Below are 23153 nucleotides of genomic sequence, written 5' to 3' on the forward strand. Positions count from 1 at the left end.
GTTCCCCTGTGGAACTTCATGAGGTTTCTCTCCACCCAGCTGTCCAGCCTGTCCAGGTCAGGCTGTCTGGCAGCACAGTCTGACTGGAGTGTCACTCCTCCCAGTTTTTTGTCATGAGCAAACTGGCCCAAGGTTCACTCTGCCACCTCCAGTGCTGGTCAGGCACTGCCCATGGAGGTGGTGGAGTCACTGTCCTTGGAGGTGTTCAAGAAACACGTGGATTGGGCACTTGAGGACATGGTTTAGTGGCCATGGCTGTGCTGACAGTTGATCTTAGAGGCCTTCTCCTACCAAAACAATTCTCTGATTCTGTGATTCATGCAGCTCATTGATGAATATATTGAACAAGCCACGACCTAGCCATGACCTCTGAGGACCACCACCAGGCAGAGGCCTCCAACTACACACTGCACTGCTGATCACAACCCTCCGAGTTTTGCCCTTCAGCCACTTTCCAACCCACTTCATCTAAGGCAGAGTTCCAAGCCTTCTCTAGGTGTACGTGACGGGCAGCAGAGCCCCTGGCCCGCCCGAGACCTCCGCACAACCCACGCCACCCCGACCCCGCACACCCAGCTCCGCACTTCCGGTCACGAGCGGGCTGGGAGGCGGGTCAATGGGCGTGGTCATGGCGGGGCCGTAGTCACCCGCCCACCGCGCGCGCGCTCCGCGCTCTGCGGCTCTCCTGCCCTAGCCCCACCCCCTTCCGCGCGCTGCCCTCCTCGGTTACCCATAGTGCCGCGCGTGGGGCTGGCACTGACGTGGCCGCCGAGCGCCGCCATCTTGTGTGCCTGGGCGGAGAGCGGCCGAGAGGCGCAAAGCGGGAAGCCGGCTCCGAGCGGGACGGTCTGAGGACAGTCAGAGTCACTGTCCGGGGCAGCAGCTGATCGCCGGTGGGTTCACCGACACTTTCCCTTTCCTTTCCTTCAGCTCTTCTCTCCTGCCCGCCGTCCCATCTCCCCCGCCCACACCCTGCGGCGGTCCGCGGCCGGGTGTGAGGCGCCGCGGCCTTGGCGCTGAGGGGAGGGGGCGGCGGGCCCTGGGGTAATGGGCTCAGTCTCTTCTTTCCGTCCGTTTTTCTCTCCTTCATCACTGCCCTCGGCGGCTGCCAACGGGAGGTGGAAGCCGCAGCTAGGCCGCACTGCAGGCCTTGGGGAGCGGCGGGGCCTGGGTCGGGCGCTGCCCCATTTCACCCCCCTCCTTCCACGGTTTCGGGGCTGGATGGCTGGGCTGGGGTTAGGGGGTGCCAGCCCTTTCTTTGCTGGAGAGGCGTGAGCGGGCGGGGGGGGTGCGGGGGAGAGACAGACACAGTTCCAAGTCCCCAGCAGCTGTACAAGGCCCGGCGCCGCTCCCCCTACTGGGATGCGGCGGGATGGGCTTTTCCCTTCCCCAAACTCGCTCATTTCGGCCTCTGCCCCGCCCGTGAACGAGTCTAAGGAGAGAGGTATTTCCTCCTTTTCCTTTCCTCTCATAGTGGGGAATGTCGGAGATCTGTTAGGCTAGTAGGAGAAATGAGGCTTGAACTAACACGTAGGAAAGAAGGGGTTTTTTTTGCACGGCTTTGACTGCTGAGTAGGACTTCCTGCTGGGCTGAGGGGCTGAAGTAAGAAGTTGAGCTTTAGCCTGGAGCAAACTCTGTTTTACCAGCCATGGCTTGGGTTTGATGGTCTAAGAGATCAGTTTTCCTTGGCATAGCAGCTCCCCTTGGGAGGATATTATATTCTGTCTGAAAATACTATATCTTGTCTTTCCGAGTAGTTAACATGATACTTTGGGCTGATAACCTCTTTCAGATAAAGTGATAGGCCAGCTATGCAAACCTTTTCACAGAGGAGTCCGTTTGCCTCAGCAGAGCACAACTAAAAACCCTGCTGGGTCATAAAACTGTCTAAATGTTGTGTTTGACATTGACCTTGCTACTTTGCTGCTAGGCTCTTGCCAAACCAAATTCCACAGGTTGATTAGAGTTGTATCCAGAGGTCTTGTTTTGAAATGTAGCTTTGTCAATAACTAAAATGCAAACTATTTATATAATACTTTGAACTTTGTTTTGCAAGAAGCAAGGCTTACAACAGCCCTTTGCAGGATATTCTATTAACCTTATTTTTCAGGCAAAGAAGTCAAGTCAGAATATAGTGTCCAAGGTCATTTGGTAATACTGTTATTACTATTTTTGCTCCTCATTTGGAGCACTTCTGCAGGAAAAAAAAACTGTAGCTGAACTAGAGAATTGCTGATGGGTTTTATAATCAAATGATCAGCATAATCCCTCAGAATCTTACAGAGTGGGATCTCAAAGTTTATGGGGCTGGCACAATGCTCTGACTACCTCTGTTAAAACATATCTGCAGTGTTTGAGAACCCTGTTGGGCTGCTTTCCCTGTTGTAATTACATTGGGTGAAAGGGTGAGGAAACTCGCCTCACTTGAACCTCCTAAATTGCTTTGCCAAGTTAATTGACACTTCTGCAGTGGTGGAGCATCAGGAGTAAAAATGACTTGAGCAGATGTCGCTTCTGCTCAGAACATTTGCTGCTGCGATAGTCTGTGATAGATGTAATAGCTGCTGGATCATGTTAAAAGACAAACATCTGAAGGTAAATCAGCCCCCGGTGGTGAGGATTTTTCAGCTTCTCTGGTTGTGAAATAGAGTTGGAATCTGAAAAGGGACTGGGAAGGAGTGGTGTGTTTTTGCTCAGTGTCTGTACTTCCCTCTGTTAGTCATGCTGACCCGAGTCGGGAGAAGGCACTAGTCACGGCTTTTCAAGGCAAACAAAGTGTGTGTGGGAGTCTTTATAATTCACCAAATTGTGTTGAGCTCCAGTTACACCTGTTTGAAAGCCTCTTTAAGCGGTAGTGTTCATATATCTGAGGCACAATTATCAGATAAGCTATTGATTACATTAGCTGGTAGAAGGAGTAGAAGCTCACAACCCAAGATTCCAGCTGCAGTGGTGAAGTTTAAAGAACCACCTTTCTTCAAAAATAAAAGATAATTTAGGGAAAGAAGCTTCTGAGATGTGTAAAGATGGACTTCCAAGCAAGAATTTTTATGGATTTCCACAGCTTTCACAAGGATCTAGATTGCCTTGCTGTGGATGAATTGGGTGAACCAAGTTAACTTTTTCTGAAAAGAAATACTTCCAGTTCTTTATTTAGAAATCTCTTAAAAGTTTGGTACTGGAATGCTGTAGAGCTTGTGTTAGAGCTAACACTGTCCTCAGCCATTATTCCCTTTCTTTAACTGATGAGTAAAGAAGTTTATAATCAGCTTCCTACTACAGCAGCTGTTTTTCTGGGTTATTCAGCATTTTTTTTATCTTTGTGCTTGTGAGTATCCAATTTTATTTCTGGTTTCCACCACATGCAAACATTGAAGGACTATCATACTACTTCTGCTGATGTTTCAGTTCTAATAAAACCCTCATGTCTAATATAGTCCTTATTCATACGCTGATCCCGTACCTACCAACAAGCTGTGCAGGCTCTGCTTTGACATTTCCCCCAACCCAAAAGCCAGTTTTATTGCTGAAGCTCCCCTGTGAGTTCTTGCCATTTTTACTAGGACTGTAAATGTTGACTTACTGCCCAGTTACTGGGAATGAATAACAGGATATTTGGCTTAAAATGTAAGATTTGGAACTTGTGAATAGCTTGGCCCGTGCAACACTTAACCTGAAAAGAAACACTGTAATAACTTTTTCACTGCAGTTTTAACAGGTGAATATGAAATCACAGCTAAACTTTGGGTGTCGCAACCACGTGTTCAGTATTGCTTTATTTCCTGAGCAGCTAGAGGCAGCTTGCAGGGAGGTGATGAATCTGAAAGCGTGGACAGTAACTCATCCTGTATTTCCAAACCTGTCCTTTAAATAAACTGCTTTTCAGATCAGATACATGGCTTTCCTCTGTGTTGGTTTGTGTGGTGTTGAGTTATGCATGGTAGCGTAAAACTGCTTAAATTAGTTGAAGTTTCGCTGTGAAACAGAAGTAGCTTGTTCCTCCTCTTGAAGGTGAGAATAAGGGAAGAATAACTCCAGTTTGGATTTGAGTATCAAGTCAAGCAACAACTGACTGTTATTTTTATTCTGACCAGTATTTTAGGAGTGAGTTGTTCTTGTCTGAGAAACAGCCATGACCCCAAAGGAAATTTTTCCTCTTTTGCCCTTGTTTTGATCTCGTAAGTGGAAGTATTTCCTGTTTGCTTGCCACTATGAGCTCAGTGCTCTCAAGAGAATGCTACAGCACGTGGAAAATGCACTGGCTGGGTAATGTGTATGGACAGCAAGATGTTCAACCTACTTAGGTTGTACAAAGGTGCTACAGAAAGAGCAGCTCCTTGCTGGATTTTCTTTCACCTAGCTTCTCGCTTGCGGTTGACTTGTCCTCCATCTGCCCTGTACATGCAGTCTGCTTCTGGGCGCTTCTTAGCTAGTCACGCAAGCCTTTGATGGCCAAACCCAGCTCTACCTCTTTAGATGAACTACAGTTCTGTGTCTTTTATTTCATGTGTCACGTCAATGTCAGCACCTTTCCTCTAACCTGAAAGACAAACAAGCAGGTTATGACCCTTTAGGACACCGTTTCTATCTCATGCTTGGGAAAAGTACCTCCAGTGGGAAGCAGGGAAAAGTCTTGCAGTGATAGATTTTGGTCTCCACACTTAAGGCTCCCCTAGTTTTAATGGGTGCAGCTATAAAGAGATTGGGAGTTAAGAGCTTTGTGAAAAGGTTCTTGAGGTGGCCTTTGTTACAATGCTAATTAAGTCCAGGATAACTCTGGTGAAGAAAAAAACCTGGACAACTTGGTAGCCATCCTTAAATTTTGTGCATAGTCTAGGCCCAATTATGTTAGTATTGTCTAAAGTCTTAGCTAAGTACTAGTTATTTAAACTAAATTTGAGTGCTAAGACCCCAAAGTTAAAGGTTTTGAGTTGACAAGTTGTCATCTTTCACACAGGTTAACAAGTGTGGAAAGCCAGTAAACAACTTTTAAAAGTAGCAGAATATAACTGCTCTGAAATAGTCATGTGTTGGGCCACCCTGACTATGTGTAGAGTGTTTTGATCAGAATTCACTCTAACAACACTTTAATCTGTAAAGGAATTAATCCAAGTTCAAAAGAAGGCAGCTGTACTTAACTGATGGTGCCTGCTGAGTGCTGGGGTGAGATGCTGCAGCCCTGGATGATTCCTGTGTTTCAGCAGTGTTCTATTGTTGGATCAATTCTCACATCCTCTTTTAAATTGCACTTTATATTGTAGAGAACAAGCTGCCAAGTTACATTTACACTTTAAATTATTTGCCAGTTGTTCTTGCATGTAACACCAGTAACAGCTGTTGGACTGATTTCCCACCCCCCCAAAGGCTTTTTCACCTTTTGTATGCACATGGGTTTGGTGACCATTTGTAGGAATATTTTGCTTCTCAACATTTTAATTTAAAACCTTCTAGATGTGGAAATGTGATATAGGGCCAACCAGTGACAATTGACTGTATTTCAAATAATTTTTTTCTGTTAAATAACAAATTAATGTGTTTTGCTCTCCCCTGACTGACACAAATAGTGTGTTAGTACCAAGTTAGGAATTGTTATGGATTTGGGGCTTTTCCAGGTGTATCCTTCACTGAAGGGGTTCTCAAACACTGGAACAGGTTCCTCAGGGAAGTGGTCTAATACCCATCCCTGGAGGTGGATGCAAAGATCTGGTGCTGAAGGGCACGCTTCAGCGCCAGACTTCATAGAATTAGGTAATGGTTGGACTCAATGGTCTTAAAGGTGCTTTCCAACCAAAATGATTCTATGATTTTATTAGAGATGGAGTTAATGCTCAGGCCACAGTCAAACAGACTTTCCTTTAACTGGAGATGTGCTTTTTGTAGCCAGTCAGTTGTCTTAAGTGCACCAGTTTTACTTGCTGTGGGTGTCTAAGCAAATAGAATGAGGTACAAAAAGCTACTAGGAAAAAGCTCTTCGGTAGACCTGCAACTGTTCCAGGGTTTAGTGTGTGCTTACAGCAGTCATATTTTGACTGATTATGGCTGTGTAGCATTATTGGTAGTGGCACCATGTCTCTCTATCCTTGAAATGGGCATTTAAATCAAAATATGAACATCCTAAGGAATTCCCAGAGACGTCCTTCTGTACTTCTGTATCTCAGTGTGCTGAGATGAGAAGGGACAGATGTGTTCTTGACACCTCTTCACCACTACTGGTATTTTGCAGCTGTAGAGCACAGATTTCCAAAATGGTTGTGCCCAGTGAGTGTGGTTGTGCCACTTGCAAAGTTCTGGGCATCATTTTGTCAGTGTGGGGGCCTTAGGTGACATAGGTGCTTGTACATAGAAGTGAAATAGAAGTATTTCTATGTCACAGGCATAATTTGACTGAATAATGCATGGAGTGTCTTCTGTCTTAGCCTCCAATTGTCTGCTATGGTATGTCTAAAGAAATGGCACAAAGCTAAAGGAAACCATGGCACTTGCCACAGCTTCTGGCTTAGTGAAGTTTGATCTCTGTGGTCAAAAAGAACTCTTTCAGAGGTGCAGAATTAAGGCTATGCAGAGATTTTAAGGTGTAGTCATACTCTGATGTACTTAGACCCTTCTTGTTGAACCTCTGTGGGATGGCTTGTTAACCAGCAACTTGTCCAAGAAGTTTGGAGGTCGAAAAGCTTATTTGACTTCTCAAGATAAGCAGCCTGAATGAAATGACCTGAAAGTGCATTAACAGACAGTTCAATATAAAATGCTGCAGAAGATTAAGTGTTGAATCTTTAGCTTTGAGATCCTCCTTAGAGCTTTTCTTTTAACCACCTACAATTAATAAGAGCAAATTCTCATTGTTACTCCTGGGCCATATCACTTAGGATACACCAAGCTGCCTGCAATAGCAGTCATTCATTTTTAATTCATGAAAAAAATATTCTGCTTGCTTTCCTAATTGCTTATCTAAATGTATCACTTGTTGGAGAACTGGCTGCTGAAAATACCTTGTTTCCTGAAACAAAACGGGAGTCTTAGCCAGTCACTGTGTCCCTTGCTGTTTACCAATGGTGTATTGTGTCTTACCTGAACCTGCCTAACAGGTTTGTAGTGCTGTGAGGATCTTGAGGTGGAGCAGACTGAGCCTAACGTGTGCTTCAGGGCTTCTAAGGGCAAGGAAAACCAACATATAGTTCAGTTTTGGGGTGATCTGGGTTTGTTGGGTAGAGGTGAGCTTCCATTTCTAGAAGCTGAAGATGTGTTGAAAGAACAGGCCCACGCTAAGCTCTGCAAAAATAGCTTGTGCTGTTTGTTTAAATAGTTCCCTTTCATACACAAATCTTCCTCCTTAGCCTGACATACCTCTTTTGAAGCTGTGCTGAAGTACTACAAGCAGCTCCCAAGCCGAAGTCTTTTATGTTTTCAGTCGTTTTATTGAACTCCTGTTTCTAAAACCATGAGTGCAGCAATTACTGACAACATTTAGATTGAGGAAAAGAGAAAGCCTCACTATAGAATGTTGGCAAGATTTGATAGAGATTCCAAATGTTAAGGGTGCCTGAAAAGTGATTGGATTGCTTGGATAATCTTAATTCTTAAATTGCCTCTTATTTCCAGCTTGCGTGTTGGCTGTCATGGTCCAGCTAACAGAGTATTAAGCAGTTAACTCTGAAGCATGGTGGAAGTGATCCCATGAGCCCTCAGCTGACTTGTATTAATGGGCAGCAGCAAGTCCTGGGAAGCAGCTCTGAACTGCTTGTGTTGTGAGAGCTTCTGCTGTGGTGGTGTCCATGCTGTGTGACAGCATGAATAATCTCAAAAGCAGAGACCTGATGGCTGGGCATGCCTGTGGTGGTGGATTGGTTGAGGATTTTAATTTAACTGAAGAAGGAACTTGGGGTGCTTTAGCTAAGAAAACTAATGAAATACTGGCAGGCAAAGTAGGAGGAGGAGAGTGTAATGTACAAAACTATGGAAGTGTGATTCCCTTTTCTGTGGCAATATATGAAGATGATTCTAAGCTGACAGAGGATGGTCCCAGCAGTGGTGAAGACATGACTCTCTTTTTGCTCCAGCAGCATCCAACAGGTCACTGGTGGGACCCAGAATGGTTAGTGGCAGTTCTGCAGATGGCTATTTCCTAGTGTTTTTCTCTCAGTCAGAAGTGATTTTGCTAATTTCTAGTCACCATCTGAACACTCTGCTCTTGCATCAGTGGCTTGTAAGTTGCCCTTCACTGCCTATAAAAATGAATTGGACTTCCTGCAATGTCTCCTACCCTGGAGATCCAAATATGCTGCACAAGTGGTTTAGATCTTAGGGATGTGGAAGAGAAGAGGAAGGAGATGGACCAAAGTGCTTAAATGTCTTAATCTACTTCTTCATGGAATGGTTTGGGTTGGAAGAGACTTTAAAGATGGTAGAATCACTAAAACTGGAAAAGGCCTCCAACATCATTGGGTCCAGCTGTTAACAGTGCTAAGTCCAGCACTAAACCATGCCACTAAGTGCCACATCTACATCTGGTTTGAACACTTCCAGGAGCAGTGACTTCACCTCTTCCTTGGACAAGCCCTTCCCAGGGCTTGACAACCCTGAAGGGCAAGATATTTTCCCCAATATCCCACCTAGATCTCGCCTGGCACAACCTGAGGCTGTTTCCTCTTGTCCTGTTGCTTGTTCCATGGGTGACCAACTCCCACTTTGCTTTCAGGGACTTGTAGAGAGCCAGAAGGTCTGCCTTGAGCCTCCTGTTCTGCAGGCTAAACAACCCCTGTTCATTCAGATGTTTCCAAGAAGACTTGCTCTCCAGACCCTTCAGCTTCCTTGCCCTGCTTTGGACATACTCCCATAGGGTAAAAAAGCAGCTTCAGTGGTGGAGGGCAGATGTGACCTGGCAATAGCTGCCAAGAAAACAAGGCACTAAGGGGATTCACCACTGTTAGTGCCAAGTGTAACAAGTTGCTCAGCAGACTGACTTCTCCAGGGGGTGGAAAGATGTGGATGTAAATGCTGAGATTTTGCTCTGTTACCTGATGACTGCTATTGAGTCAAGCATTTAATCACCTCTTAGGGTTTGTACACATGCAGGAACAAAAGCAATGCATTCTTGTGCAGGGCTCGTAAAGTTCTCCTGCAGCCAAAGTTCTTGCACTCATCTTGAAGGGTTGCAAAGCTCTGGTGCAAGGTTACAGACCAGCCCTGCCTGTTGCTGTTCAGAAGAAGCAGAAGATGGAGGTAGCATGAGCAGAAGGACAAAGGAAAGCCTTCCAGCCTCCCTCCAGCCCAGGCAGAGCTGCTGTTGTGGGCTGGGCAGGGAGATTTCCTGCTGTGTGTGTGATTTGGATAAACAGGGACTCCAGCAAAACTGTTTTCTCCACTTCCTAATGAACTTTCCTGTTTATACAGCTTTCCTATGTTCAAGTGGGACTTGAAATTTGTGGTCATGTGCCAAAAATATGAAGGAAATGGTGGCATAGTCGAACTTCTGAAGTTTGGTTTCAGTTCACAGGGCTGCCCTGCCTGGCTTAGGAAGGAGCTTAGTTTCCCAATTTCCATCTCAGTGAGCTCGAATCAGACAAAGTAACTGAAACTTTAAGTCGAGTTACATCAGCAAGTTGAAGTGGTGATGTCATTCAGGAACTCTGGAGTGGACTCTGAGCTCCACTGTGGAGCTGATAGTGCTGGTTGGGAGGTGGGACTTAGTTTAATGGTCCAGCACTTAACTGCTGGGTTAAAAACCACCTCCAGCATTGCTGCTTAGAGCTTTCCTGGACTTAGTTTAATGGTCCAGCACTTAACTGCTGGGTTAAAAATCACCTCCAGCATTGCTGCTTGGAGCTTTCCTGGAGGTGAGGATGAAAGCCAGAGTTGAAGTGTTCCTAGGACAGTGCTAAATGGAGCAGGACAGGATTCTTATTCTGTGGTGGGATTCTCAGTTCAGTGCTTGGTTTCATTGTCTGAAATAGATCTGCAAAGTTTGTTTCCAGTGAGGACTGCACTTCAAGCACACAGCTTCATGGTGAGATTCAGAATATCTTCAAGAGGTGATTCAAACTTCAGACTATTCTTTCAACTGGGTGGCTTGGCTTCCAGGAAACTCCAGGAAACTTTAAATGCTGGACATCTTGGCTGTATGTGCTTGTGCTGTCTTGAGCTTCTCTTTTCAGTTGGCTCAGCCTCTTCTCAAACTGAGATCCAAGAGCTTCTAGAGAAAGCAACAGCAGAGGTGTAAATTGTCATTATCTCCATGAAAGGTCCTTGTCTACTCCTCACTGTGGAGCTTTATGGGAGCAGAAGAGTGAGATCTTGCTGATCTCAGAGTGGCTGTAAACTGTGTAGTTTTGAGTTTGGAAAAGGGAGAAATGTGTGGAGTTTGTGGTGGGTTGGATGTTGTCCCAAGGGCACAGGGAGTGTCTCTGAGCTGGAGTGGAGAGGCAGTTTGTCTAGGAAGGAAACAGCTCTGAGCAGATGAGAAGCTGAGCTGTATGCTGAGCTTCCTTCTCCAAAGCAGGGCCAGCTGTTGTTGTGCTCTGCAGCAAAAAAGATGAACACAGGCTTAAAACTGTGTTAGCTGCAGGTTGATTAGAAAAAATGTTGATTATGAAATAGTGTGTTTGATGACACTTGAGGCTGCAGATCAATTGTCTAACAATAGGCGGCAAAGTTATTACCTGAAGGGGTCAGGTGGGTTGAAAGCAAACCATAAATTCTGCAAACAATTTTGAGGGCAGCATTTAATAATCAAGTCTCTGAAGGCATATGTGAGCTCTCAAAGCCATGTTGTTTGAGTACAAACTTGGGGCTTATTTGTTCATTTGTTGGTTATGCCCTGTTTGGAGCATAGCTGTTGAGAACTCATGAGTGATATTGTGACTCTTTTCTTCTAGACTTCACTGGCCAGTGAGAACATATCTCTAAGATGGGAAATATTTTTGCAAACCTCTTCAAAGGCCTTTTTGGCAAAAAAGAAATGAGGATCCTAATGGTTGGGCTGGATGCTGCAGGGAAGACTACTATTTTGTACAAACTTAAACTCGGTGAAATAGTAACTACTATTCCTACTATAGGTAAGAGCTTTACACTTCTCTAACTGCTTTGAGATTTGAGTTGTGTTGTTTGCAGCAGGATCTTAGCTGCTACTCTGATTTAGGTAACTTGACTGTCAAAGAAACACTTGGTAAAACCATGGTGTAAAGGTGGCACAGGCAAATGTTCTGGCATGGGAGGAGATTACATGACTCTTCACTCCATGCCCTGTCTTCAGTCACTTGTGGAAGAAGCCTTTATTGGCTACAGAAGGGCAGTCTGCTCTCCCAGAGCATGTTGTGGCATCAGATCAAACTGAGAAGCAAGAACAAGAAATGTGTGATCCTAAAAGCCCACATTTGCCTACTTTGAGGGCTCTAGTGTAAATTTTGCTCGTTTAAAATAGATTTAAACTTGTAAGCTGACTTTTTAATGATGATATTCTAAAGTGTGAGTTGCTAAATACAGTAAGTTCAGAGCTAGTTATGCTTAACTGAGATTTGTGCCATCATTTCTGCTTTAGGTTTCAATGTGGAAACAGTAGAATACAAGAACATTAGCTTCACAGTCTGGGATGTAGGTGGTCAGGATAAGATCAGACCACTCTGGCGCCATTATTTCCAGAATACACAAGGTGAGTTCCAATGCTTAAATCACAGAATCTAAAAGGGGTTTTTTTTGTGTCCTCACTAAGGTAATTTTGCAAGTTTTTTGAGAGGGGAATAGAAATATTTATTACTCAATTGTTTGCTGCTCTGGCTCTTCTGTTAGGGTGGTAGGTTTACAGAGGGATGGGAAGGCACCCAGAAACCAGTCTGCCTTGTCCAGCTGACTCAGAGTGAGCTCAGAATTCTGCTGATCTTCACTCAGTGTCACAGCTCTGCTTTCACTTCAGAGCAGAGTCTTCATTACAGGCTCAAACAGCCTCATGAGTGGAGAGCTTCTCACTTCTTCCACTACTGCACCTTTACACTGTGCACACATCTGAGTCCTGTTACAGGCTTTCAAGAGTTGCTACTCATGGGGAATATACCAAGTGGTTCTGTAGATGACACATATAAATTCCTAACCAGAAACACAAAACAGACCTTTAAGACTGAGTCGAAACAGTAAGCCAGCACTACCAAGTCAACCAATAAAACCTGCCTGTCAACACCTCGTATACACATCTGTTAAATCCCTTCAGGACAAGTGATTCGAACACTTTCCAACATGAGATGACAGTCCAAAGAAAATGGTGTTTTGCTGACATACATTGAATTGCTTTGCATTATTTTCCCTTCAAAACTGCATTCTCACCTTCAAACGTACTGATTGTTGGTAAATACTTTTGCTTGTTTCTAGGTCTCATTTTTGTGGTTGACAGTAATGACAGAGAACGTGTGAATGAGGCCAGAGAAGAGCTTATGAGAATGTTGGCAGAAGATGAGCTTAGAGATGCTGTGTTATTAGTGTTTGCTAACAAACAGGTATGCCCCAGAAAAGTGTAAGACCTCTTGAAACATTTGGTGTGCTGGAGCTTGAACTTGAACTTGACTTTTGTGTCTTCAAGTGTGATAGTAGATAACCCTCAGTAAAGATCCGTTCAGCTCTGTTGAAGACAGCAAACCCATAGATTGAATTTCCCTGTTCTCCTCTGAAAGGAGCATCCTTCTAAAGAGTCCTGGCTGATAGGAATGCTTCTCTTTTCAGTTTTAAGGAAGAATTCTTCCACTTTGAGTTTCAAGGTCAGCTTGGCTCAAGTACAGCATCTGCCCAAGCTTCCTCCAAACAGAGAAATGCAAGAAGCTCCCTGAAATATTCTCTTCAGGTGTTTGAAGGCACTGCTGGTGGTGGTGGAAGCACTGGGCTGACATCGCTATGCTTGTGTTGACCTGTGAGCTCTACTCTTCCAAGCCACAAAGCAAGATGAGAGTTCTGCCTTCTGTTGCTTGTGAAGGCTCTGGTAGCTTAAATCCAAATGTTGAGGGTCTTAAATACGAGTAGTAAATTTACAGCAGGAGTAGCATCCTGCTTCATGGATGGCACAGGCTCAGCTGTGAAGGGTGAAGAAGCCCTAAGTCTTGTCTAGGAATAGGGAAGGTGGACTCTAAACAGAAGCAGCACTAAGCCAGGTGTTATTTCATGGTGAAAGTTGGTTTAGCTCATACCTGCAAGTGCCAAAAACATTGCCTGAGTGGAAACTGCATTAAACAGCCCTTGAATTGTGAGCTGTTTGGGGTTAGCACTGAGAGGCTTGATGACTTAGTCCAGACATCAGCTGCCTAGCTTCTGACATGAGCTGTTCTGTAATAGGTGGTGCTGATGGTGATGTTCAAGCTCTGAGGCTTTCTCAGTAGCTTGAACCTAGAAGGAATGCCCTGAGTTTGTGTGAAGGAGAGGCTCCAAGAACTCTTGACTTTGTTTTACTGGCTTTAAAGCTGCTGATGAAAAGTGCTTCAGGGAGTTGGACATTTGTTGTGAGCCAGCAGGGCAGCCACTGACTCTTGTTCCTCTCTGCAGGACCTGCCCAACGCGATGAATGCAGCAGAAATCACAGACAAACTCGGACTGCATTCTCTTCGTCACAGGAACTGGTACATCCAGGCAACCTGTGCCACTAGTGGAGACGGTCTCTATGAAGGACTGGACTGGTTGTCCAATCAGCTCCGAAACCAGAAATGAAACCATCAACCTTCCTCTTCCCTCTTCTTCCACCCTTCCCTCTTTATTTCCTCCTCTTATTCACCCTTCGCTTTACTCTAATGTGGCAAACTGTGCTACTTTGTGGTATTGAGTGCCGGAAGCTGTTTTCATTTCTTTTGTCACAGTATATATTGCATCATGCTGTAAATGTGGCAAATACAAGCCTGAAAACAGTTAGGTTTCTTATTTAATGTAAATAGTTTTTGTTTCCAATGAGGCAGTTTCTGGTACTCCTATGCAATATTACTCAGCTTTTTTATTGTAAAGAATCCAACTCACTGTTTAGTACTCGGAAGGGATTGAAGTGGGTTAACATAAGGGTTGTCAGCAGGCCTTGTGCAGTAGAGCTCAATACTATCCTGGCTGGGTTGTGAGGTCTGTGAGATCTGTTTTGGTGGTTGCTTTTTAATCTGAATTCTGTATGGTTTTTTTTAAACAGTTAAGGAAAGGTAAAAACACTTCCATGTACCAACATTTGACATAGCTTCTGCTGTCCTGGCTCTTAATGTGGTGGCTTTTGATTCTTTTGCACTGCTGAAACAATGAGCATCTGGTTAAAGAAATGATCATGATTACTAGGTCTGTGGCTCTTTCTGTAGCTCAGCATGTGCTCATGTTTGTTCCTACTTGTTAAAAGATTTGCTGGACCTGGTTTAGGTGAGCTTTGCAGACTCATGCTAAACATTTGATTTTGGTTCAGGTGAGATTTCTCACTTCCATTCAACTGCAATCACTTCCAGAAGTCAACATTTTTAGCCTGTTGTATTTATCAGAAAGTGTTTTGTACTTTCCTTGTGTTGTAAGCCACTCCAGAAGGCAAACCTTTCCACAGAGAGCACAGCCTCTGCTAGTCTTAGGCTCTATAGGCAGAAAGTACTGTACTTAATGTTAAAAATTAACATGAAGAACCCCACCAAACATCAATGTATAGCATCTAGGAAAACAAAACAACCAAACAAAACCAGAACAAACAAACAAAAAAAAGCATGAAAGTTTGGAGAGTCATTCCACTCTAGAAGTTACTCAATCCCATATCTGTATATGTGTGAAAACCCTTGGCATCCCTCATACTGCAAGGTTCAGATTTGCCATCAGAATTAAAAAAAAAAAAAAAAACTTTGGAAAAAAAAAAACTCTTTACTTTTTTTTTTCTTTTGTATTTTGATAAACACTGAAGAAGCTGGAGCTGTTAAACTTTAACTCGAGGATCTATCAGAACTGGTTTATTTAGTGTTGTGGAAACCTTTATCGCTTTCAATCCACGATTAGTAATCAGCTGTTTTGTATACTTGTTTTCAGTTTTCATTTCGACAAACAAGCACTGTAATTAAAGCTATTAGAATTAAAAAAAAAAAATCTCTTAACTATTTCATGTTTTTTATGCCTTGCTGTTCATTTGATCATCTTGGCAGAATCATAACGAAATACTTGTTGAATAAAACGTTTCATGAAACTTGCTCTGGTATCACCTTGCTTTGTATCACCTTTGTGCAGTACCCTGTGCTCCAGCCCTGCAGGTCCTGCAGTGGTTTTGTCACAATCTGCTTCAAAATGTTAACTGTGTTCCCTTCATTTTCCAAATAATGAGTCACTACTGGTTGGGTGAAGGGGTGGGCAGCAGCTTTGGTCCTGTTGACTTCTGCTGGAGTCCCTTGGGTGCCTCAAGGGTGTTGAGCTTGAGTAGCTCCATCTCTTTTTCACAATTGTTCTTCCTCCTCATTCCCCTTAGAATCCTCATGGAACAGTTGAGGTTGGAAGAGACCTTTGAAATCCTCAAGTCTAACCACTTGCTTGGAGCTCCCAATACCACCACTACTGCTAAGCAGATAGTAAGCACTTCTCAACAGCCTTCATGAATTAGAAGATTTGAGGGGGGGGGCAGGAAATAGGATGTCTAGTTTTTAAACATTTTGTTTTGCGTGGTTTCATTCTCCAGCTGCTTCTGGACTGTGCACAGAGCTCCTCCCAGCTGGTCATCCTGCCTTCCACCATCAGCTGCAGCTTCTCCTTGCTGCTGCTCATGCTTGGGCTGCTGGCCAGCTGCTGGCTGTTCTCCTAGCTGGAGCTGCAGCAGATTCCCCATTACACAGGCTGGAGAACTGAGAGGAAAGGTGCATTGTGCAGGTTAGGGAGTGATTTCTGTTGAGATTTGGGGCTGTGGATGGGAGGGGATTACAGCTGTGCTCTTTAGGCTGTTGACCTGGAAGATCTGATTGCTGCCTTAGTTTTGTTTCCTCAGGATCCTTCAAGCAGCGCAGCAGTTGCTTGATGTGTTTGTACAGACCAGCCCTCGTCATGAGGATATCTGGGACTGTTCCCTCATGCACAGAAGTTCATTGATGCAGTGGGTGGCATCTTCAGCTGGTGGGAGGGCAGGTCTAGTCTGGCTTCCCAGCAAGGGCTTCCTGAGCCCTGTGTCTGGTACTTGAGCTTGTCTCAGTACTGAAGAGTAGTAGCGGGCAAATAACTGAGACCTCTAATTCAGAGGATTCTATTGAAGCCCTTCATCTTCCTTTGAATATCCAGCTCTGAATCAGCATCTTTGCATGCATAATAGGATGGGACATCTGTGTTCCTCTTCTGGGAGGGAATTGAACAGGAAGGGCCAGCTCCTCCACTGGCACTGTGATGCTGAAGTGAGCAGAGACCCCCACTTCTCTCATGCCCTGTCCCTAAAACCTACTGTGACACATCCCAACCCCATCAGCAGTGGGAAGGCTCCTATGAAATGATGGTGAGGTTTTTAATAATGCCAAAGAAGGAACTTGAGGTGCTTTTGCTCAGATAACAGAAAGTAATGAAATACTGGCAGGGACAGTCTGGGGAGGGGAATATGGAAGTGTGATTCCCTTTTCTGAACAATAAATGAAGATGATTCTAAGCTGACAGAGGATGGTCCCAGCAGTGGTGAAGACATGACTCTCTTTTTGCTCCAGCAGCATCCAACAGGTCACTGGTGGGACCCAGAATGGTTAGTGGCAGTTCTGCAGATGGCTATTTCCTAGTGTTTTTCTCTCAGTCAGAAGTGATTTTGCTAATTTCTAGTCACCATCTGAACACTCTGCTCTTGCATCAGTGGCTTGTAAGTTGCCCTTCACTGCCTATAAAAATGAATTGGACTTCCTGTAATGTCTCCTACCCTGGAGATCCAAATATGCTGCACAAGTGGTTTAGATCTTAGGGATGTGGAAGAGAAGAGGAAGGAGATGGACCAAAGTGCTTAAATGTCTTAATCTACTTCTTCATGGAATGGTTTGGGTTGGAAGAGACTTTAAAGATGGTAGAATCACTAAAACTGGAAAAGGCCTCCAACATCATTGGGTCCAGCTGTTAACAGTGCTAAGTCCAGCACTAAACCATGCCACTAAGTGCCACATCTACATCTGGTTTGAACACTTCCAGGAGCAGTGACTTCACCTCTTCCTTGGACAAGCCCTTCCCAGGGCTTGACAACCCTGAAGGGCAAGATATTTTCCCCAATATCCCACCTAGATCTCGCCTGGCACAACCTGAGGCTGTTTCCTCTTGTCCTGTTGCTTGTTCCATGGGTGACCAACTCCCACTTTGCTTTCAGGGACTTGTAGAGAGCCAGAAGGTCTGCCTTGAGCCTCCTGTTCTGCAGGCTAAACAACCCCTGTTCATTCAGATGTTTCCAAGAAGACTTGCTCTCCAGACCCTTCAGCTTCCTTGCCCTGCTTTGGACATACTCCCATAGGGTAAAAAAGCAGCTTCAGTGGTGGAGGGCAGATGTGACCTGGCAATAGCTGCCAAGAAAACAAGGCACTAAGGGGATTCACCACTGTTAGTGCCAAGTGTAACAAGTTGCTCAGCAGACTGACTTCTCCAGGGGGTGGAAAGATGTGGATGTAAATGCTGAGATTTTGCTCTGTTACCTGATGACTGCTATTGAGTCAAGCATTTAATCACCTCTTAGGGTTTGTACACATGCAGGAACAAAAGCAATGCATTCTTGTGCAGGGCTCGTAAAGTTCTCCTGCAGCCAAAGTTCTTGCACTCATCTTGAAGGGTTGCAAAGCTCTGGTGCAAGGTTACAGACCAGCCCTGCCTGTTGCTGTTCAGAAGAAGCAGAAGATGGAGGTAGCATGAGCAGAAGGACAAAGGAAAGCCTTCCAGCCTCCCTCCAGCCCAGGCAGAGCTGCTGTTGTGGGCTGGGCAGGGAGATTTCCTGCTGTGTGTGTGATTTGGATAAACAGGGACTCCAGCAAAACTGTTTTCTCCACTTCCTAATGAACTTTCCTGTTTATACAGCTTTCCTATGTTCAAGTGGGACTTGAAATTTGTGGTCATGTGCCAAAAATATGAAGGAAATGGTGGCATAGTCGAACTTCTGAAGTTTGGTTTCAGTTCACAGGGCTGCCCTGCCTGGCTTAGGAAGGAGCTTAGTTTCCCAATTTCCATCTCAGTGAGCTCGAATCAGACAAAGTAACTGAAACTTTAAGTCGAGTTACATCAGCAAGTTGAAGTGGTGATGTCATTCAGGAACTCTGGAGTGGACTCTGAGCTCCACTGTGGAGCTGATAGTGCTGGTTGGGAGGTGGGACTTAGTTTAATGGTCCAGCACTTAACTGCTGGGTTAAAAACCACCTCCAGCATTGCTGCTTAGAGCTTTCCTGGACTTAGTTTAATGGTCCAGCACTTAACTGCTGGGTTAAAAACCACCTCCAGCATTGCTGCTTGGAGCTTTCCTGGAGGTGAGGATGAAAGCCAGAGTTGAAGTGTTCCTAGGACAGTGCTAAATGGAGCAGGACAGGATTCTTATTCTGTGGTGGGATTCTCAGTTCAGTGCTTGGTTTCATTGTCTGAAATAGATCTGCAAAGTTTGTTTCCAGTGAGGACTGCACTTCAAGCACACAGCTTCATGGTGAGATTCAGAATATCTTCAAGAGGTGATTCAAACTTCAGACTATTCTTTCAACTGGGTGGCTTGGCTTCCAGGAAACTCCAGGAAACTTTAAATGCTGGACATCTTGGCTGTATGTGCTTGTGCTGTCTTGAGCTTCTCTTTTCAGTTGGCTCAGCCTCTTCTCAAACTGAGATCCAAGAGCTTCTAGAGAAAGCAACAGCAGAGGTGTAAATTGTCATTATCTCCATGAAAGGTCCTTGTCTACTCCTCACTGTGGAGCTTTATGGGAGCAGAAGAGTGAGATCTTGCTGATCTCAGAGTGGCTGTAAACTGTGTAGTTTTGAGTTTGGAAAAGGGAGAAATGTGTGGAGTTTGTGGTGGGTTGGATGTTGTCCCAAGGGCACAGGGAGTGTCTCTGAGCTGGAGTGGAGAGGCAGTTTCTCTATTTCCTGAACAGGTTGCTCCTGGTGATGTTAATGACTTCTGAGTGTCCAGGCAGAAGAGGTGACTGTAGAGGAGGGAGGATTCATTTCTCAATCTGCCTCTTTTCTCAGTTCTGAAGTAAAATTTGATTCCTAGAAGGAGGTTCCCTCCAACCTTACTGAAAGGGATTGTCTTTAGGTGGTGTTAGCAGGACATGTCCTCAGGGCTTGAAAGGATGGAAACAGCTCTGAGCAAGAAAGAAGCTGAGCTGTATTCAGAGCTTCCTTCCCCAAAGCAAGAGTAGCTGTTGGTGTGCTCAGGGGCAATGAGATGAGCACAGATTTAAAACATTTCAGCTGCAGGTTGATTGGAGAAAATGATTATAAAATGTGTGTTTGGTGGTGACACTTGAGGCTGCAGATCAATTGTCTAATAATAGGGGACGAAGTACCTGCCTGAAGGATAGGTCAGAATTCATGGGTTGAAAGCAAACTGTGAATTCTGCAAACAAGTTTGAGAGCAGCATTTAATAATCAAGTCTCTGAGAGCATATTTGAGCCCTCAGAGCCACCTTCCTTGGTGAGCACAAATTTTGGCTTATTTCTTCACTTTGTTGTGCTTCTTCAGTATGGGGGAAATCTGAGGGGGTGGCCAGAGTGTCTCTAAAGGATTAGTTGGGAACGTCCCTGCTGACTGTGGGGAGGTTGGACTAGATGACCTTTGGAGGTCCCTTCTGGCCCTGACTATGATTCCATGATTAATTCACATTACCAAAGACTGGGTTTGGTGGTAGATTATGCCCTGGTTGGAGCATAGCTGTTGAGAACTCATGAGTGATATTGTGACTCTTTTCCTCTAGACTTCACTGGCCAGTGAGAACATATCTCTAAGATGGGAAATATTTTTGCAAACCTCTTCAAAGGCCTTTTTGGCAGAAAAGAGATAAGGTTGCTAATGGTTGGGCTGGATGCTGCAGGGAAGACTACTATTTTGTACCGGCTTAAACTTGGTGAAACTGTTACTACTATTCCTACTATAGGTAAGAGCTTTACACCTCTCTAACTGATGCTTTGAGATTTGGGTTGTATTGTTTGCAGCAGGATCATAGCTGCTGCTCTGATTTAAGTGACTTGACTGTCAAACATTTGGTGGAACCATGGTGTAAAGGTGGCACAGTCAAATGTTCTGGTGTGGGAGGAGATTACATGACTCTTTTTCACTCCATGCCCTGTCTTCAGTCACTTGTGGATGAAGCCTCTATGGGCCTCAGAAGGGCAGTCTGCCTTCTCAGAGCATGTTGTGGCATCAAATAGATCAGACTGAGAAGCCACAAGAAATGTGTGATCCTGAAAGCCCAGGGTGTCTTGCAGCAAAATCTGCTCTGCATTGTGTAGCTGCATGAATAGCAATTAGAGGTGTTCATTAGTTTGATCACAGTGGTGGTGGGGAGCCGGGGTTCCAGCAAACCCATTGTTTGCCTGCTTTGAGGGCTTCAGTGTACATTTTCCTCATTTAAAGTAGATTTAAATTTTAAGATTTTTCTTTTTTTTGATATGATGGCATTCTAAGTGAGAATTGGTCAATACAGTAAGTTCAAAACTAGTTATGCATACCTGAGATTTGTGCCACAATTTCTGCTTTAGGTTTCAATGTGGAAACAGTAGAATACAAGAACATTAGCTTCACAGTCTGGGATGTGTGCTCCCAGGATAAGGTCAGACCACTCTGGCGCCATTATTTCCAGAATACACAAGGTGAGTCCCAATGCTTAAATCACAGAATCTAAAAGGGGTTTTTTTTGTGTCCTCGCTAAGGTAATTTTGCAAGTTTCTTGAGAGGGGAATAGAAATATTTATTATTCAAAAGATTGTGTTTGTTTGCTGCTCTGGCTCTTCTGTTAGGGTAGTAGGTTCACAGAGGGATGGGAAGGCACCCAGAAACCAGTCTGCCTTGTCCAGCTGACTCAGAGTGAGCTCAGAATTCTGCTGATCTTCACTCAGTGTCACAGCTCTGCCTTCACTTCAGAGCAGAGTCTTCATTACAGGCTCAAACAGCCTCATGAGTTGAGAGTTTCTCACTTCTTTCACTGCTGCACCTTCAGACTGTGCACACATCTGAGTCCTGTCACAAGCTTTCAAGAGTTGCTACTCCTTGGAAAATATCAAGTGGTTTTGTAGATAGGTTCCAAACCAGAAACACAAACTAGCAGCACCTTTCTGCAAGACCAGACTTCCTGTCAGACATGCAATCATGGAATCATTCAGGCTGAAAAAGACCTTTAAGATTGAGTCCAACCATTATCCAAACACTACCAAGCCCACCACTAAACCATGCCCTTCAGAACCTCACCTACACATCTGTTAAATCCCTCCAGGGCAAGTGATTCAAACACTTCTCAACATGAGATGACAGTCCAAAGAAAATGGTGTTTTGCTGATATATACTGAATTGCTTTGCATTATTTTCCCTTCAAAACTGCATTCTCACCTTCAAACGTACTGATTGTTGGTAAATACTTGTGCTGTGTGCCTATCCTGACTGTTTGCTTGTTTCTAGGTCTTATTTTTGTGGTTGACAGTAGTGACAGAGAGCGACTGAGCGAGGCCAAAGAAGAGCTTATGAGAATGATGTCAAATGTTGAGTTTTGCGATGCTTTGTTATTAGTGTTTGCTAACAAACAGGTATGCCCCAGAAGGTGTAAAAACTCCAAACAGGCTTGTGAGTGCTTGAGCTTGAACTTGACTTTTGTGTCTTCAAGTGTGATAGTAGATAACCCTCAGTAAAGATCCGTTCAGCTCTGTTGAAGACAGCAAACCCATAGATTGAATTTCCCTGTTCTCCTCTGAAAGGAGCATCCTTCTAAAGAGTCCTGGCTGATAGGAATGCTTCTCTTTTCAGTTTTAAGGAAGAATTCTTCCACTTTGAGTTTCAAGGTCAGCTTGGCTCAAGTACAGCATCTGCCCAAGCTTCCTCCAAACAGAGAAATGCAAGAAGCTCCCTGAAATATTCTCTTCAGGTGTTTGAAGGCACTGCTGGTGGTGGTGGAAGCACTGGGCTGACATCGCTATACTTGTGTTGACCTGTGAGCTCTACTCTTCCAAGCCACAAAGCAAGATGAGAGTTCTGCCTTCTGTTGCTTGTGAAGGCTCTGGTAGCTTAAATCCAAATGTTGAGGGTCTTAAATACGAGTAGTAAATTTACAGCAGGAGTAGCATCCTGCTTCATGGATGGCACAGGCTCAGCTGTGAAGGGTGAAGAAGCCCTAAGTCTTGTCTAGGAATAGGGAAGGTGGACTCTAAACAGAAGCAGCACTAAGCCAGGTGTTATTTCATGGTGAAAGTTGGTTTAGCTCATACCTGCAAGTGCCAAAAACATTGCCTGAGTGGAAACTGCATTAAACAGCCCTTGAATTGTGAGCTGTTTGGGGTTAGCACTGAGAGGCTTGATGACTTAGTCCAGACATCAGCTGCCTAGCTTCTGACATGAGCTGTTCTGTAATAGGTGGTGCTGATGGTGATGTTCAAGCTCTGAGGCTTTCTCAGTAGCTTGAACCTAGAAGGAATGCCCTGAGTTTGTGTGAAGGAGAGGCTCCAAGAACTCTTGACTTTGTTTTACTGGCTTTAAAGCTGCTGATGAAAAGTGCTTCAGGGAGTTGGACATTTGTTGTGAGCCAGCAGGGCAGCCACTGACTCTTGTTCCTCTCTGCAGGACCTGCCCAATGCGATGAATGCAGCAGAAATCACAGACAAACTCGGACTGCATTCTCTTCGTCACAGGAACTGGTACATCCAGGCAACCTGTGCCACTAGTGGAGACGGTCTCTATGAAGGACTGGACTGGTTGTCCAATCAGCTCCGAAACCAGAAATGAAACCATCAACCTTCCTCTTCCCTCTTCTTCCACCCTTCCCTCTTTATTTCCTCCTCTTATTCGCCCTTCGCTTTACTCTGCTAGTCCTAAGCTCTACAGGCAGAAAGTTCTGTACTTAAAGATGCTTCCCAGCAAGGGCTTCCTGAGCCCTGTGTCTGGTCCTTGAGCTTCTCTTGGTACTAAAGAGTAGTAGTGGACAAATATCTCAGACCTCTAATTCAGAGGATTCTTTTGAAGTTCTTCATCTTACTTTGAATTTCAGGCTCTGAATCAGGACCTTTGCATATTTACTAGGGTGGG

At 44.7% G+C, this 23153-nt stretch overlaps 2 protein-coding genes across 3 annotated transcripts; both read left to right on the forward strand.

Moving 5' to 3' along the window:
* Window positions 1-811: 811 nt before the first annotated feature.
* On the forward strand, window positions 812-15110 carry LOC128973808 (ADP-ribosylation factor 1). The gene is made up of 5 exons (XM_054390246.1): window positions 812-893; window positions 10873-11052; window positions 11535-11645; window positions 12356-12480; window positions 13514-15110. The coding sequence occupies exons 2-5, from the start codon at window positions 10905-10907 to the stop codon at window positions 13673-13675; spliced, it is 546 nt and encodes a 181-aa protein (XP_054246221.1). The 5' UTR covers window positions 812-893; window positions 10873-10904; the 3' UTR covers window positions 13676-15110.
* Window positions 15111-19849: 4739 nt separating this feature from the next.
* On the forward strand, window positions 19850-22938 carry LOC128973809 (ADP-ribosylation factor 1-like). 2 transcript variants are annotated; one of them, XM_054390249.1, is made up of 4 exons: window positions 19850-20022; window positions 20627-20737; window positions 21540-21664; window positions 22692-22938. In XM_054390249.1, the coding sequence occupies exons 1-4, from the start codon at window positions 19875-19877 to the stop codon at window positions 22851-22853; spliced, it is 546 nt and encodes a 181-aa protein (XP_054246224.1). In that variant the 5' UTR covers window positions 19850-19874; the 3' UTR covers window positions 22854-22938. The 2 variants fall into 2 exon arrangements, with proteins under 2 accessions (XP_054246224.1, XP_054246222.1); XM_054390247.1 differs by lacking the exon at window positions 20627-20737 and having other exon boundaries at window positions 19875-20022.
* The last annotated feature ends 215 nt before the right edge of the window (window positions 22939-23153 follow it).

This window comes from Indicator indicator, chromosome 20 (genome assembly GCF_027791375.1).
Source record: "Indicator indicator isolate 239-I01 chromosome 20, UM_Iind_1.1, whole genome shotgun sequence".
NCBI classification, from domain to species: Eukaryota; Metazoa; Chordata; class Aves; order Piciformes; family Indicatoridae; genus Indicator; species Indicator indicator.

What these genes read in the sequence shown, in the direction of transcription:
- LOC128973808 (XM_054390246.1), top strand. Translation starts at nt 10,905, where the DNA reads ATGGGAAATATTTTTGCAAACCTCTTCAAAGGCCTTTTTGGCAAAAAA. An exon ending in TTATTTCCAGAATACACAAG is followed by an intron (nt 11,646 to 12,355) that starts GTGAGTTCCAAT and finishes GCTTGTTTCTAG; the next exon opens with GTCTCATTTTTGTGGTTGAC. An exon ending in TAGTGTTTGCTAACAAACAG is followed by an intron (nt 12,481 to 13,513) that starts GTATGCCCCAGA and finishes TCCTCTCTGCAG; the next exon opens with GACCTGCCCAACGCGATGAA.
- LOC128973809 (XM_054390249.1), top strand. Translation starts at nt 19,875, where the DNA reads ATGGGAAATATTTTTGCAAACCTCTTCAAAGGCCTTTTTGGCAGAAAA. An exon ending in TTATTTCCAGAATACACAAG is followed by an intron (nt 20,738 to 21,539) that starts GTGAGTCCCAAT and finishes GCTTGTTTCTAG; the next exon opens with GTCTTATTTTTGTGGTTGAC. An exon ending in TAGTGTTTGCTAACAAACAG is followed by an intron (nt 21,665 to 22,691) that starts GTATGCCCCAGA and finishes TCCTCTCTGCAG; the next exon opens with GACCTGCCCAATGCGATGAA.